We start from the raw sequence: 16,289 nt of genomic DNA, 5'->3' as shown, positions 1-16,289 counted from the left end.
CTACATACTGGGGTCAAACCAGCCTAACTCTTTTAAGAGTTACAGTGCAGTGCATGACAGAATGGAGAAATGAAAAGTACATTAAACTCTACAAAGCTTATACTAGCTCAGGCCAGGAAGTGCGGGGGGTGTGGTGTGGTGTTTAGGGCTTTCCTCTTCTGTTTCCTCTAGTGTGTGTAAATCTGACTGCTGCACTCTCGTCATGAACCTAAATGGCGCATTGGTATTTCTCTGCATGTCTTGGGGCCTATGCTGCTTGAAACCAGGGTGGAGAGAGTAGAGCGGTAGAGACATTCAGAAGATTTACCACTAGACCTGTCAATTTCATCTTTTGCGGCTCAGCCTAATGTCCTAACACTGCACGAGCATCTTTGTGAAAGACACTGGCAACAAGCTCCTTGAGGGTAGGGGCTATCGCATTTACTCCAAGTTGTTTGCCTAGAGTAGATTCTCAATAAATATTTGTTGAATTGACTCACAGTTGGCCTATTGCCAAATCTTCCTTTTTCTTTTAAAATACCAGAGCAGATGATTCCACATTCTCCCTTGGCAATGTGTTCTGTTCCCTCAGGAACCCTAGACTTGTCTTGCTTAATGAGTAATCCAGATAGTTGCAGCTGTAGCTCTCTCTCTCTCTCTCTCTCTCTCTCTCTCTGTTTCTTATCTATGGTCCCGGTATAAAAAATGTCAAACCAGGACAACAGTGAATGCCAAAAGAGGAGCCTGAGAAATGCTTGTTTTGTTTTTCTGCATTTCTTACTCAGCTTGTGACGTCCACATGCACTTTACTCTATCATAAATCAGGGCAGTTGTGGTTTGGGGTCCATTTTGACTTTTTTCCCCCTAGATGGCAATGCTGGAGACTAAGTCCTGTAAACTCTGATGCCTAATCCCCAGCTGAGTGCTCCCTGTTTCATACATCATTCCACATTGAAATTGGCTCTGCAGGAATGGAAAGAGAGGATGCTTTCTGTCTTGTCAATAAACTATGCAGCTATGAGTCAGAAGACACACCAGGGAGCACATGCCTTCTGAAAGGGAATAGTGGTCTTGTTAACTAGTCACTTGTCAGACAAGACTGGCACTTTATGGGGATGTAATTCTGCATCCAGACTGCCCATAAAAGATCCATATTGCAAGTGGTCTGTGTGGCCTTCATCTCCTCCCCACATCTATGGAAATATGTAGTCGTTATTCAAGGGGAAGAATTTTGTGGCCTCCTCATTTTATAGCATCCTTCATGCTCCATCTGGGTTGGGCAGAAAAGTTAAGACAATTTCAGGCTTCATTAAAAAAGACATAGTATTCAAGGAACTTTAAAGATCAGATGAAATAAGGGTCCAATTCCTTATATCCACAGAGAGAGGGATTTGCCTGGAATAGTCATAAAATCACAGGATTTTAGAGCTGAAGGAACCTAGAGATCATTATCCACAGAGGCTATACACTACTTTGACCACATGGGTCTAACTACACCTGAGAGATTGGGTCTAGTTCTGGATGGCCATGAATTGGGAAGATCATAGATGAGCTGGAGCATATCCAGAGTAGGGTGACCATGTTGTTGAGGTAATTCAAAAGTATACTATATGAGGACTGGTTGAAGGAACAGGGGATAGCCTGGAAAAAAGACTTGGATGGAAGATTACAATAATGATCTTCAAAAGGCTATTATACAGAAGAGAGAATGAACAAGTGTTTTGCTTTCTCCAGAGGGCAGAACTGCAGTTAATGACTGGAAGTTGCAGAGAGGAAGATTTCAGCTCCATATAAAGAAAAATTTCCTAAGAACTGGAGCTAAGAGTAGATTGAATTTCCTAAAAATTTATTTCCTAAAAATTTCCTAAAAAAATTGGTTGGTCTTCAACCAACCAATCAATCAATCAACATTTATTGAATATGTACAACGTGCCAGACACTCTGCTTTTAGGTCCCCAAGTAGAAACTAGAAGACCATTTGTTACAAATGTCATAGAGGAGATTCCTGCAGTTATGGATTGGACTAGATACCTCTGAGCTCCTTTTCAACTCAAAACTATGATTAAATTTACAGAATTATCATTTAAAAGTCATGCTTTTTCATCATAAGCAATCAGATATTCCCACCTGGTATACACCTGAAAATTATCTCCTGAACAGCTATTCTGATGATATTTTTATTTCCCTAGCCTGGGAAAGCAACACCTCCACACTTGGGAGTGATGGTCAGAGCCATAACCAAGAATTTTGGCATGCAGGACAAATTCAGTGGAGTGACAGGGTGGCAGTCGCACTAGTCACATTTTTGGGGGGAGGCAATTGGGTTTAAGTGACTTGCCCAAGGTCATAGAGCTAGTAAGTCTCTGAGGCCAGATTTGAACTCAGATCCTCCTGACTCCAAGGCCAGTGTGTCACCTAGCTGTCCTGTTGCAGTCACACTAGGGGAAAGAATAGTTTTATTCCCAGAAAGTATGGCTGAAGATCCTTAATCCTCTATACCCTGGAGAGGGGACAGGTGGAGAATACAGCAATATGGGAAGATGGGCCCTTAGACAGGAGCGGAACCTTTGTGGGGTGGGTAGCACTGGAAACTGGCAGAACTTGCAGACAATCAGGAAGGGTAGGTATGACGGGCTGGAGAACTACCACTGGGAGGAAATGTACCTCCATCCTTGGATGTTGCTATTCTGGGGCAAACCCCTACTTGTCCTGCTCTATTTACATTTCTGATGATAGTCAGTGCTAGCCAGGGAATTTTCCAAAAGGTAGATGTCCAGCTATGACTGTCCTATGACCCTGTGTCTGCAGTTCTAGTGGTTGCTCAGCTGGGAATTAAAAGGAATAAAGATCCTTCTCAGCTATAAACAGAAGAGAATTTTACCATCTTTACTAACCCCTTTTCTTTTCTCATTTAATCACCTGGGATAGCTAATTCCAGGAACACAATGACTCTTTAGTTTGAGACTGACCATCACCCATACTGGTGCTTCTCTAATGAGCTTGTTGTTGTCCTTTATTTTTGAAGAAGAGCAATTACATCATGAGGGTGATGTCTAGTCTTGCATGTTAACTAGATTTAAGTGAGGTAGAGTTGCATAAAGTCATCAGCCTCACTTTCTCTTGCAGAGTCATCTAAGTCCAGTGGCAAGACAAAAGTCAGGATGACTGGAGATGGCCCAGGATGCAGTGGATGACCTTGGCATCTCTGATGTCTCACCAAGTTCTAACAGCTCCACAGCCCAGCTGTCTTTATGGCCATTGAAACAAATCGTTCTTATTGTCCCATTCTGTTGGGGGAAGTCTTCATATGCTTGAGTTAGACACCCCTGTAACTGACCTTGAGAACATCAAGAATGAAAATTACACAAGAGACCAAGTGATATTCCTTTCTCCATGAGAAATCTAGGCAAAACATGTTTTGTGGGATTCTGTTCCATGAGAAAACCCCCTAACACAGGGCAGATTCAAGGCAAATAATATTTGAAGCTTGAAAACAACTCAAAATATGCACTTCTCCTTGATGTAGATGATAATGTAAGTTAGTCATACCCAGACTACAGCTCATGAGCCAAATAAGGAGCTTTCATGTATAACCAAAGTCCCTTTATGACATTTAATTCTTATATTAGAATATTTTATGATCTTAGACTATATAGGATATACAGTAGCCACATAGCTCTTTCAGTTAATGACAATTGCAAATGTAGCTATGAGTTCCACTAATACAGAATAAGCTTTATTAGAGGCAGATGTCATGTAGCAGCTGGAGAGCCAGTCCTGAAACCAGTCCTCCCTCTGATACATACTGGCTGTGTGATTTTGGGCAAGTCACTTAACCTCCCACTGTTCTAAGCAACTCTTGACACTTATAAATTGCAGAGGAGCTGGCAGAAGGAATTCCCTGTAATAATGAAATCACAGGTCTAGTCCCTATCTACTATCCTTATTCCTGTTAATCTACATCCTTCAATATGCTGATTTATATCAATTCTTTCTGGTTTAGGCTTCAGGACCTGAAGACTGGAGACCACAAGTAAATGGTTTCTTGGTAACCCGAGTCCCAAAGTCCATTCATATAGGACTCTTTTTGCATTGGTAGACATCAATGCCCTGTGCTTGCATCAGGGGTGGGTCAGAGTTGGTGAGAGCAAGAGACAGAGAGGAAAGCACTAGTTCTTTCTGTCTCTTTGTGCTCTACAGTTGCTTCAAGACCTTCTGGCTTCCAGTTTTGAGAGAAAAGATGGATGATGCTAACTCCACTTCAGATTGCTGAAGGGAAAACAAGACTCTGGGAAGAAGACAACATACGAAGAGCTAACAGTCTCCATCATGTCCCTTTCCCTAGCTTGCCACACTAGGGACTTCAAAGAACTTTCCCTTTAATGAGATCTGGTGTTCTCCGTCTTTGTAGAGCTAAGTCATCTCGCTTTCACTCTGTATTGTCTGCTACGTATTCTCCTATGTTTACTCCCTTTGATTTTTGCTTAGCTATCAACTTAGATAAATGGGTTTCTTCGCTATTTGCTATGTGTCTAGTCATTGCGGAATTGGTATTTAGTGGGAAGGGAGGCAATTCTTGGTTATAAAGCTCGGGCTCTCCTTTCTTCATTAATGAACAGCAATGAAAATATCTTGAAACTGAAAACTATATCCTCTAGACTAGCAATATTTAAGGGAGCTGATAGATTTAATTCTAACCTAGTGTCCCAGTATAGAATTAGGAGAGGAAATGCCCAATCTCCTAAATTAGGAGAGCAGAATGGTTGACCTCTATCTCCTACCTCCTTCAAGGGCCAGGGTCTCCCAATGCACCCTGGGCCATCTCCAGTCATCCTGGTGAATATCAGGCCACTGGACCCAGATGGCTCTGAAGGAGAAAGTGAGGCTGGAGACCTTGCTTAGCCCTCCCTCACTCAAGTTAAAGTCAACTGCAAGTCATGTTATCATTTCCCTGGTGTCGTGGTCCTCTTTGAGAACGAAAGACAAACACAACCAACAACAACAACAATCTCTTCTGCACAGGAATTAAAGTCTCCCTTGGAGGAGGGTGGGGCTGGAGGAGACATTAGAGATATATCTATTCATGCCTCTCTGAAGTGGTGGGATTCAGCTGGTTCGCATCAGTTCAGTAGAACCAATACCTAATTTTAGGTTGAGTTCAGTGTTGTTAGAGGAGGTGAGGTCTGTGCCTCCCATGTCAGCAGCAGCTGTGGCACCTCGGCTCAGTTCTGTGGAGAACCGGTTGTTAATTTATTTGAATCCCACCACTGCCTCTCTGTGAGCCACACAACGACACCCCTATGCTACCTGTAGGGGGATAGCCTCACTACATGTGATTCACAGAAGAATGTTTCATACTAATCTCTCCAATCTCTGCCTACTGAGGTCCTTCTCCTTCCAGGTCTAAATCAATGCCACCTTCTCTATTAAACTTCCTTTGATTGCTCCTCATCTAGAAATAAGCTTCCTGGAAGCCATCATACTTCTCTATCTGTCCTCTTGTATGAACTTACATTTTCTAACTTGTATCACACAGGTCTAACCTGCATCATTTTGCCTGGACTCCCATATCCAAACAGTTGAAAAGTCTAGGTGATTCTACCTCTTGAATCTGTCCCCTTTCCCCTATTCACCCAGTTACTTAACTCTAGTTCAGGCTCTCATTTTCTTTCACCTGGACTACTGCAATCGTTCTCCCTAGCTGATGTTCCTACCTTCAGTATCTTCCTTCTGCAAACCACAGAGTTCCAGAATGGATATTCCTAAAGCACAGGTCTAAACCATGTCACTCTTCTGCTGGAAAACTATTACCTTTAGGATGAAACAAAACTCCTCTCTCTTGTTTTTTTTTTCTTTTTTGAGGCATTCTCGCACAATTAAGTGACTTGCCCAGGGTGACATAAGGGTCTGAGGCCAGATTTGAACTGAGGTCCTCCTGACTCCAGAGCCAATGCTTTATCCACTGTACCTCCTAGTTGCCCTGTCTCTAGCTTTGAAAGCCCTTCACAATATGATTCCAACCTTTCCTTCTAGAATGACTGCATATCATTCCATCTTACCCACTCTAAGTCAGTGAAACTGGCTCCCGTGGTATTCCCCAAACACAACATTCCATTTCTGTGTCTTCACAAAGGCAGGTGTCCCACGGCTGAAACCTACTTTCATTTCACTTCTTCCTTATAGAACCTGAAATTCTTCCAAAGCACAGTTCAGACATCACTTCCTACAGGACACTCTTCCGAATCCTCCCAGTTTTTAGTGGCCACTCTCCTCACAAAGTTACTTTGTATTCTCCCCATCTCTCTACCTCTGTCACCACTTTAGTGAGATCTGGTACTCTCTCTCTCTTTATGTAGAGCTAAGTCATCTCGCTTTCATTCTGTATTGTCTGGTACATATTCTCCTACGATTTATGACTTCCTCTGATTTTTCTTTGTCTCTCTCTCTCTGCCTCTCACTCTATTTAACTCTTGCTCTATATCTCACTCAATCTGTTATTATATTATCTATTATTATGTATATTTTATTCATTATTATTTATTAATTTATGTTTATGTATATTGTATATATACACTATATGCATATATATATGTATAAAATTGATAGCTTTTGTCTTGACATGTAGAGGGATTCCTTGTTTAGGTATAGGCTAAACTAGGTATCTTGTGAACTCTCTTCCAACTCTGAGATTCTGGGATTCCTTTTGATGCGATGGAAAGAATATTGACTTTTAAGTCTCAGGACTTGGCTTCAAAGCCGTCTTCTGATGCTTACTAGCTTCAACAAGTCCTTAAAATTCCTTGGGCCCCAGTTTCCTCATATGTAAAATAAGAGTGTTGGATCAGATGATTTCTGAGATCTTGTCCATCCCTTGACCTCTGAGCTTCAGATCCCCTTCTGCATTAAGTCCTGTGATCCTAGCTGATTGTCAATTGGCAATAATATTGCCAATTATATATTATAAGACAATATAATGTTTCTATAACTGCCTCTTACATCATTGCTTTATCTAATGTGCTAAGATGTTAGTCAAGGTATGGCTGTTATAATTTATAGAAATGTCCTATAAGTCCTGTTAGACTGTATACTCCTTGAGGGTGAGGACTTTGTTTTTAATCTTCGATCAGCAACTGGCTTAGTATCCTGCATAGAGTATATTCTTGTTGAATTTAACTAAGCGCATTTTTGATAGGTACTTAATAAATACCCTCGGATGATTATGTTGATAAGGTGGGAAAGAAAGGAGAGGAAAAAAACCCTTCTGTTTTTATGACTTCATCATCTGTTTAATTCTCACCACTGAATGAATGCAAGGAATGAAAAATCAGCTCTGTGCAATCAAATTGAGAAGAATGCCTTTAGCAGGGATATGAAGAGCAAATACCCAGGTGGCCTCCCTTCTTCTAATACTGCAGAAGGATTCTGAGATTATGCTGTACAAATGTGCCCCTTCTCTGCTTCATTCTCTGCCCTTTGGCCAGTTTCCTCAGTGGTGACTCTTGGATACAAAGCCCTCCCAGTTCCAAGGGCTCTACATGCTAATTGAAAATTGATGCGTACTGTGGATGCTGCGATAGAAAAAATGGAACAGCCTATCTAAAGAGACTAGTTATCTCCTTAGGGTCCCAGGAAGTCTAAAATAATCCTGACTAGCTGTGATTAATTAAAGATGATCTCTTTCTTTCCCTACGTTCCTTCATCTTCTGGTCTTTCGTTGTGGCCTGGATCCACAGATGGCAGATGGCTAAGGCCATTGCACAGGGCAGACTGCCTACAAACCAGGACTTCAGTCTTATTCCAGGCCTGAGATCTTGACTGAAGAAACAGGAAATGGCAACTTATTTTTGCATATGGTGTGCCAGCAAATTCATTTATTTTAAAAAAATGCAGAGAAATGTATCCAGCTTTAGCTTCTGTCATCTCCTTGAAAAAAATAACCAGTGAGTTTGATTTCTATGTGTTCTACCACAGATTCAGTCTGCTATATCTCTCCCCTTGGGGAGCCATCACCATGGCAATGTCAAGGATGACCACATCACGGTATACTAATAGAGAAATGGGCATGGGTTCAAATTCCAGTTCTGCCGCTTACTGTCTGCATGACCTTGGGAAAGTCATTTCAGTTTTATGGGCTTAAGTTTCCCTGTCCATGAAAAGAAGGTGACAGATAAGATGATTTCTAAGGTTCCATTCAGCTCTGAATCTATAAAATTATGAGCCTCTGACTATGGGTGGGAGCCAGAATCCACAGCTATTGTCTTTTTCATTCCCACATCTGAATATCTAATTCATTTATTATAATTAAGAGAATTAGAAAATGGAATATTACATGATTTTATTTTTATGTCCTTCAGCATCAATAAAGTTAGTAAAAATAGTTGTATTGTATAAAATAGACTAAGAAGGTACTTATGCAATACTTTACCTTATGCATTTGCTGCAAATTGAATACCAGGCTTCCAAAAAGCTGAATGTGGCTGATAGGGATACAGGTTGGCTAACTCATAATATGCCATTAACTACTAGTTTGATCTCTCCAACTTATGATTTTAATTGCAATTCATTATAGACATATTCCAATGGGCTCTACCTTTAATATCCTTTTTGCTAAATTTTATCTTGTTTACTTTCTTCTGACTTTCTAGTTCTGGTGTCTTCCTTACCTTTACTTCCTGCAGTATAATAAAAATTTCATTGTCATTGTTCATTTGTTTAGTGATATCTGATTCTTTGTAACCCCACGGGCCATAGCATGCCAGGCACTTCTATCCACTGTCTTTGGAAGTCTATCCAAGTTCATGTTCATTGCTCCTATGACACTATCTATCCATCTCATCCTCCGCTGTCCCCTTTTCCTTTTGTCTTCAACTTTCCTAACTCTTTTCCAATGAGTCACATCTTCTAATTAGGGGGCCAAAGTATTTAAAGCTTCAGCTTCAGTATTTGACCTTCTAGTGAACAGCCTGAATTTCTTCAGCTATTAACTGATTTGACCTCGTTGCTGTCCAAGGGACTCTGAAAAATCTTCTTCAGCACCACAAATCAAAAACATTATTCTACAGTGCTCATCTTTCCTTATAGTCCAACTCTTACAGCCAGACATTGCCACTGGAAAAACCATAGCTTTGACTTTATGGATCTTTGTTGGCGAGGTGATGTCTCTGCTTTTTAGTATGCTGTCCAGATTTGCCATAGTTTCCTTCCATTGAGCGTCTTTTAATTTCATGACTCCAGTCACCATCTGCAGTGATCTTTGAGCTCAAAAATACAAAATCTGACAGTGCTTCCATTTCTCCTCCCTCTATTTGCCAGGAAGTGATGGCAACAGTTACCAAGATCTTAGGGCTGTTTGTGTGTGTGTGTGTGTGTGTGTGTGTGTGTGTGTGTGTGTGTGTCTTAAGCTTCAAACTAGCTTTCACACGCTCCTCTTTCACCCTCATCAAGAAGCTTCTTAATTCCTCTTTACTTTCTGCCATCAGAGTGGTATCATCTGCACATCTGAGATTGTTGATATTTCTCCTGGCAACCTTGATTCCGGCTTTTGATTCATCCAGCCTGGCATTTTACGTGATGTACTCTGCACATAAGTTAAATAAATAAGGTGGCAACATACAGTCTAGTTGTTCTCCTTTTCCAAACTTAAACCAATTAGTTTTTCCTTGTTTTGTTCTACCTGTTGCTTCTTGGCCTGCATACAGGATCCTTGGGAGACAAGTAACATGATTCGACACTCCCATCTCTTTGAGAACTTGTCAAATTTTGTAGTGATCCACACAGTCAAAGGCTTTAATGTAGCCAGTGAAGCAGAAGTAGATGTTTTTCTGGAACTCCCTTGCTTTCTCAGTAATCCAGTGAATGTTGGTAATTTAGTCACTAGTTCCTCCGTCTCTTCAAAAACCAACCTGCTCTTCTGGTAATTCTTGGTTTGCATATTGCTGAAGCCTAGCTTGTGGAATCTTAAGCATAACCTTGCTGGCATGTAAAATGAGTGCAACTGCTCGGTATTGTGTACATTCTTTGGCATTGCCCTTCTTTAGGACCAGGATGTAAACTGATCTTTGCCAATTTAGTGACCACTGTTGAGTTTTCCAAATTTGCCGGCACATTGGATGCAGCACTTTAACAGCATCATGTTTCAGCTGGAATTCCAACACCTCCACTGGCCTTATTGCTAGCAATGCTTGCTAGGGCTGCTTGACTTCATTCTCCAAGATGTCTGGCTCCAGATTGATAGCCACACTATCATGGTTATGGGTGATATTAAATCTCACTTGTTAAGTTCTTTAGTGTTCTCAATCTCTTCTGCTTCTAAGTCCCTACCACTTTTGTCTTTTATCTTGCCTATTTTCGCCCCCAAACTTTTCCTTGATATCCCTAATTTTCTTGAAGCGATCTCTTATCTTTCCTATTCTATTGGTTTTTTTTTTCCTACTTCTTTACATTGCTCATTTAAGAAAACCTTATCTCTCCTTGATATTCTCTGGAATTGTGCACTCCATTGGGTATATCTCTTTCTCCTTTCCCTTTCCTTCTTTCCTCAGCTATGTGGAAAAGCCTCATCAGCCATTTTGTTTTCTTATTCTTCTTTTTCTTTGGAATGTCTTTTTGCTCCTGCCTCATATACACTTGTAATATCAATTAAGTTGGGACTTTCTTACTGTTTTAAAATGATTAATTAAGTGTCTTTGATTGAGTCTTACTAGGTGCTAAACCCCAGGCCCAAACCCCTATCTATTAGGTGCTAAGCCGATGTGGATATGAATTGGTAACTAAGATGGGCCTCCAGGTGGAGCCAATGAAGGGAGGTGCTAACACCAGAGCCAACAGTAAGAGCCTAAGTTCTGGTCGCTCAGAGGACATTTGATGACGTCTGAAACTGTATAAAAAGAGAAGACAGAGTTATTTGCTTAGGGCTCTCACTCTTGGCGGAGTGCTGATGTGGAGACTCCGGGCAGCTGTAGTTAGGAGTCCTCCAGCTTGCCTGGATGTTTGGACTTGGTTAAACTCTGGTAACTATGAACTGGGATTTGAATCAGACAAGGTCTGTCTGTCAATGTTTGTAATTTGTTTGCATTTGCCCTGAAGTTCAGGGTGCTGGCTTTTTCCCCTGAACTAAGTGAATGATATTTGTATGCTGGATTAAAGTAAGCTTGTTAACCCCTTAATGTTGCTTTCCTTAGTAAAGCAGATCAAAAGAAGCTGGGCTTGCAGCATTCTGTGAGCTGCTTGTTGTTGGTTTTACACCCCCACAGCAGCTGCCAGCGAGATTGTTGCAACAACAATATTGTAAACCTCTGTTCATAGCTCTTCAGGCACTCTACCAGATTGAATCCCTTAAATCTGTTTGTCACCTTCACTTCATATTCATAACAGATGTTATTTAGGTTATACCTCTATAGTCTGATGGTTGTTCTGAATCTGTCCATCTCGGGCAACTCTGCATAGCACAGCTCATAGTTGCATCGAGCTGTGCAAGCCCCTGCACTACAACCAGACAGTGATCTGGGGGTGGGGGGAACAATAATGATGCTAATAATAACAGCTAATGTTCATATAGCACTTTTAAGGCAGATAAGTGGCACAGTTGACACAGGCTTTGTGAGTTCAAATCTGGCCTCAGGCACATACTAACTATGTGATCCTGGGCAAGGCATTTGATCCTGTTTGCCTCAGTTTCCTCATCTGTCAAATGAGCTGGAGAAGAAATAGCAAACCACTCCAGTATCTTTGCTAAGAAATCCCCAAATGGGGTCATGAAAAGTCAGACATGACTGAAAACGACTGAGTAATAACAAAAAATTGCTCTCATTTTAAATTCTCTCATTTTCTCCTCCTAAGAACCCTTTGAGTTAAGTGGTATTGTTATGTTCATTTGACAGATAAGGAAACTGAAGCAGACAAATTAAGTGACTTGTCAATGGTCATATAGTCATTGAGTGTAGGAGGTCACATTTGAACTCAGATCTTTCTGACTTCAGTCTAGTATTCTATCCACTGTACCACCCAGCTGCTTATAGCTTATAAACTAATATTATCTTGAATAAAGTAAAGGTATCTGGTATGGACTTGGGCTGAATTATTCTAATGGGAAAATTTTGTGATGGATTTTTCCTCTCTCCTAAAGAGAGGAAGGGGAAACAAGTTAGCTAAAGATTATGCGTTTGATAAGTACAGGTGCATTCAAATTAGGAGACTTCCTCGTTGGCTGAAAATGGAAGAATGATCTAATGAGTCTGATCCAGAAAACTTAAGTGTTTGAAGTCCATTCTGTGTGAGGCCACAAGGGATTGATGCTCTGGCCTAGATGGAATCAAGGTGGTTAAATTAGCCATGGAGAACTTTCATTAAGGATGAATTTAGAAAACTTAGATGGTACTCCATCTAGGAGAAGATTGATTTCTTTAATACATTTGCAATTACCTGCATTCATATTACTTCTGAATTTGTGTAGCCTTTCTTATAAATAAACGCCTAAAATAGAAACTTTTGAACTGGAGTCTTTGCAGATAGAAGATAGAAAGGAAGAAGTAATTGATTAGACTGGGTCTTCCCATTTGGTGGTAGCATCAGAGAAAGGGAAGGCATGTAACTAGGGTTCAGGTGTGTCAGATCTCTGAACTTGAGGAGCCAGACTAGCTCTGAAGTCAGTATGTCTAGAAGGCTTGGTACCTCCCAATATGGATTTAGAGATTTGGGAAGTCTAGATATTAGACAAAGGTGAAATCCTGAGGGCCAAAAGCAAAATCTGCTATCCAGGAGCTAACAGCCTGAAGCCTGGGGCTAAATTCTTCATAATTCCCATCCTGCTTCTAGTAAAACACAGCTGTTTCAGGACAGAAACAAAACCCAGAGCATGATGCATCACTACTCGAAAGGAATTAAAATCCTTAATGTCCACTGTATTATTATTATTATGACTAATAATAGCTAGCTTTTATATAGTGCTTTAAAGTTTACGAAGCACTTTATAAATATTCTCTCATTTTATCCTCACAAAAATCTTGGGAGATAGGTGCTATTATTATCCTCATTTTACAGATGAGAAAACTGAAGCAGGAAGGAGTTATGTGACTTGACCAAGGTCACAGCAGTGTCTGAGGTAAGACTTGAACTTAGTTCAGTGGACCTGGAACCTTGAATGTTATAGGTCCAAGATCTCTCTCCCCTGCATTTCTTTATAGAATCACAGGCTTATGAGACTTCAGATTTCAAAGTTATCTAAGGATCATAGACTTAGAACTGGGACATCAGAGGCCAGGTAGTCTAACCCTCTCATTTACAAAGGACAAGAATGAGTTTGGGGGAGGGAGTGGTGGTGAATAAGTGACTTGGTCAAGGTCACATATGCACTAAGCATTGGACATAACATTTGAACACTTTAGCCTCAACTGACCTTGGGGTGGGATGTTCTGTTTCCAAATCTTGGTTTAGAATTTGGATAGACAAGTTTTTCCAGGACACGAAAGGCAACTAGTTTGTAATAGCAACACAGCACACTCAAGGGTCTGAGCTCACTTCCTGGAATTAGCTGATTTAATGGGCACAAAGGAGAAAGATGAACTATCATAGAAGTTTTTGCTCTGGGCTGGGGACAACATGTCCCTGTGGATGGTGAATGGCAGCCCATGAAATGGTGCATAATGAACTTCTAAAATAACATATACTGAGAATAATGCTCACAGCCATTAATCACGAGATAAGGATGCCAACCTTGAAATTTGTTGAGTGTTTGAGCTGAGGTCCTAATTCTCCTGTTTTTAAGAGGTAATTCTCACTCTCTTTCAGGACAACCCTTCCCTTTGACGCAGTGCTGAAAAGAAGTCGTCTAGTGAATATGCCTGCCAAAAGTACCTAAATTCCAGCTATATCAAAATGTTTCCCCAGAAATTGATCTTTGGTAGCAATCCTCATCCTCTTCATACAACTAGACACTCTGTCTCCAACCTTCTAGACAATTCATTCAAAACTGGTCTTTCTTGCCTAAAATCCTTCTTAATCCATTTAAAAAATAGTCCACATTGTAGGCTGGCTTGGTTATGCTTTTGTGTTTTCAGATGAATTGATCACAAAGGATGAATCTGACAAATTCATCCAATCAATCAGTGGAATAAGAAAGGATGCTCTTAACTATGACTTGAGTATCATAGACTTGTGTCCTCTACCATTGCCAATGAGGAGCTTCTACTTTTCCTCTTCCATCTTCTCCCTTCCCCAAATTCCCAGTTAGGTCAGGTTCAATTCTCTGTATAGGAAGTACCTGGAGCCACCAAATATTAGGAGGAAGAATCCTATGGAATAGAAAAGTTTTCCATCCTATGAAATAGAAAAGTTTTCCAGTTGTTTGGAAAATGTAACCTGGCATGCAAAAGAATAGATGAAAAGGTAACAATGTTGGCTTATAAAAGTGCCTTCTTAAAAAGGGAATCTTTATTAGCAGTTATCAATTATTCCTTCTCCTCCCCCTCCATACATACACACACACACACACACACACACACACACACACACACACACGCACACACACACGTTTTAATGTTAAAGATATCAGAAGGAAATGTGAAGTTCTTTGGACCAATGGTAAAGATTTTATTTTACAACCATGTCTCTATTCTCTCTACCATTAATATCACAATGCTCCAATTATGAGAATAAACTTGTCCCAAGAGGGCTTACTACTGAACTCTATAGACATTTGCATGAGAGAAGTCTCTGACCTCTGCTCCCTCCCTCACAACACCAAGCCCAAAGATAAAGAAGAGTTGCTTACTATTTCGGGGTTTCTCCTCATCCATGCCTTCATCTTCATTCTCAGGGTCAATATCTTCAGCTTGAGTGATCCAGTCCAGGTAGCCTTTGAGGTCCTCCTCCAGCTGCTGCTTCTCTCGCAGCTTCTGGAAGTCTCCTCGAGCCTTTGCCTTCTCTCTCTCTTTGGAAAACTCTCTGGTGAGAGAGTGTGGGAGTAGTATGTAGTGGATGGGATGGGAGGAAATAGGGAGAGAGGAGGAAGAGGAGGAAATCAGGAAGGGGAGGAGATGTGGGGATATTGAAAAAACAACAGGATTAGATGGGGTTCCATAGGAAAACCTGCCCATATACCCCTACCTCTGATAGATACTCTATACACTCCACTTCTTGTCACATGACTAGGGAAGAAGCATTGGAGAGGATCTCTAGAACCATCACAAAATAGCCTAAATGGGGATGGGGAAGGTTGCCTCTACATTAGATCATGATCTTAGCATTTCTACAGCACCTACTCTCTAAGAATCCCTTATGTGCAGCAGTTATGAAAACTTAAAGAATGGAATCCATGATTTCATCCCTCTTTAAACATATACCAGCCAGCATCCTACTACTTAGACAACACGGGAAGTCTCAGGGTCAATCAGTGCCTTGGTCTCTGCAGTCTCTATTCTCCACATTTAAGAACATCCAATATCTGTTAGCATGTCCAAAATGATTTTTTAGACCAAAGGTTCTTTCCCATAAAGAAAAAAAATAAATATCGAAGATTCCAAACACAAGAAAATACTCTTTATTTTAAAAAAGAACCTCAGATAATATGAAAATTGAAAGATAAATTTAATTTTAAAATAGTGATTTCGATGGAACTAGAACTTTGCTGGGACACTGGTTCTTGTTTGTCTATTTGACTGTGATTCCTTATGTTATCTTGAATTCCATATGAAGCTCTTTTGCTTTATTCTCCTGAACTCAGATTCATGTGTATGGGGGTGGGGGATGATTCTATGTGTGTGTGCATGCATGTGTGTTAAGAATGGTGGGGTGGTGGGGCTGGTGCTGCTGATAAGATTAGCTTTCAGCTTTCACAGAAGAATCACTGCTAATTTATTCCCCACCATGTTGGTTCCAAGGGGACTAAGAGAATAATTTAGTGAGTACCTGCAGTTTTAGTTTTCCCATTCTCTGCCTGAAAAGATCCAACCAGAAGCTGAGAACTTATAGACGTCAACTGGGATAGGATGAAATTTCTTTCCCACAGCCTGATGTTTCAGTTGGAATAAATATCCAAATAGGGAAGACGGAAGGGCAGCCCAGGTGAACCACAGGATGGCCAATTAAGTGGCAGCATTATTACCACGTGTACTTTTGAGGGTGAGCATTTTGTCTCTGCAGTCTGACTGCACTGCTTACCACATTCATCATTTGGTTGGAATGATATTCGTTGGGTTTCTGGCTGTATGTTAGAATAGTTAGCAGGAAGGAAGTCAGGAAAAGTGGGACAGGGAACTTTTTCTTTAGTTGGGAGAGGTGGGGTTGGGGGAGGCTCATTCTAATGACTTCTCTTC

The 16,289-nt window shown here is 40.8% G+C and overlaps 1 protein-coding gene across 4 annotated transcripts in view; it reads right to left on the bottom strand.

Annotated features, from left to right (window-relative positions):
- The window catches only part of CACNA1C (calcium voltage-gated channel subunit alpha1 C), a 1,048,429-nt gene that overhangs the window by 239,586 nt on the left and 792,554 nt on the right, over positions 1-16,289 (bottom strand). For all 4 annotated transcript variants that reach the window (XM_036758696.1, XM_036758693.1, XM_036758694.1 and 1 more), the window contains exon 9: positions 14,747-14,919. In XM_036758696.1, coding sequence (XP_036614591.1) covers positions 14,747-14,919 — 173 coding nt within the window. The remainder of the gene's footprint in view (positions 1-14,746; positions 14,920-16,289) is intronic.

This window comes from Trichosurus vulpecula, chromosome 5, assembly GCF_011100635.1.
Source record: "Trichosurus vulpecula isolate mTriVul1 chromosome 5, mTriVul1.pri, whole genome shotgun sequence".
Taxonomy (NCBI): domain Eukaryota; kingdom Metazoa; phylum Chordata; class Mammalia; order Diprotodontia; family Phalangeridae; genus Trichosurus; species Trichosurus vulpecula.
Note: the sequence above shows the minus strand (reverse complement) of the source record. Positions and strands in the feature narration are given on the sequence as shown.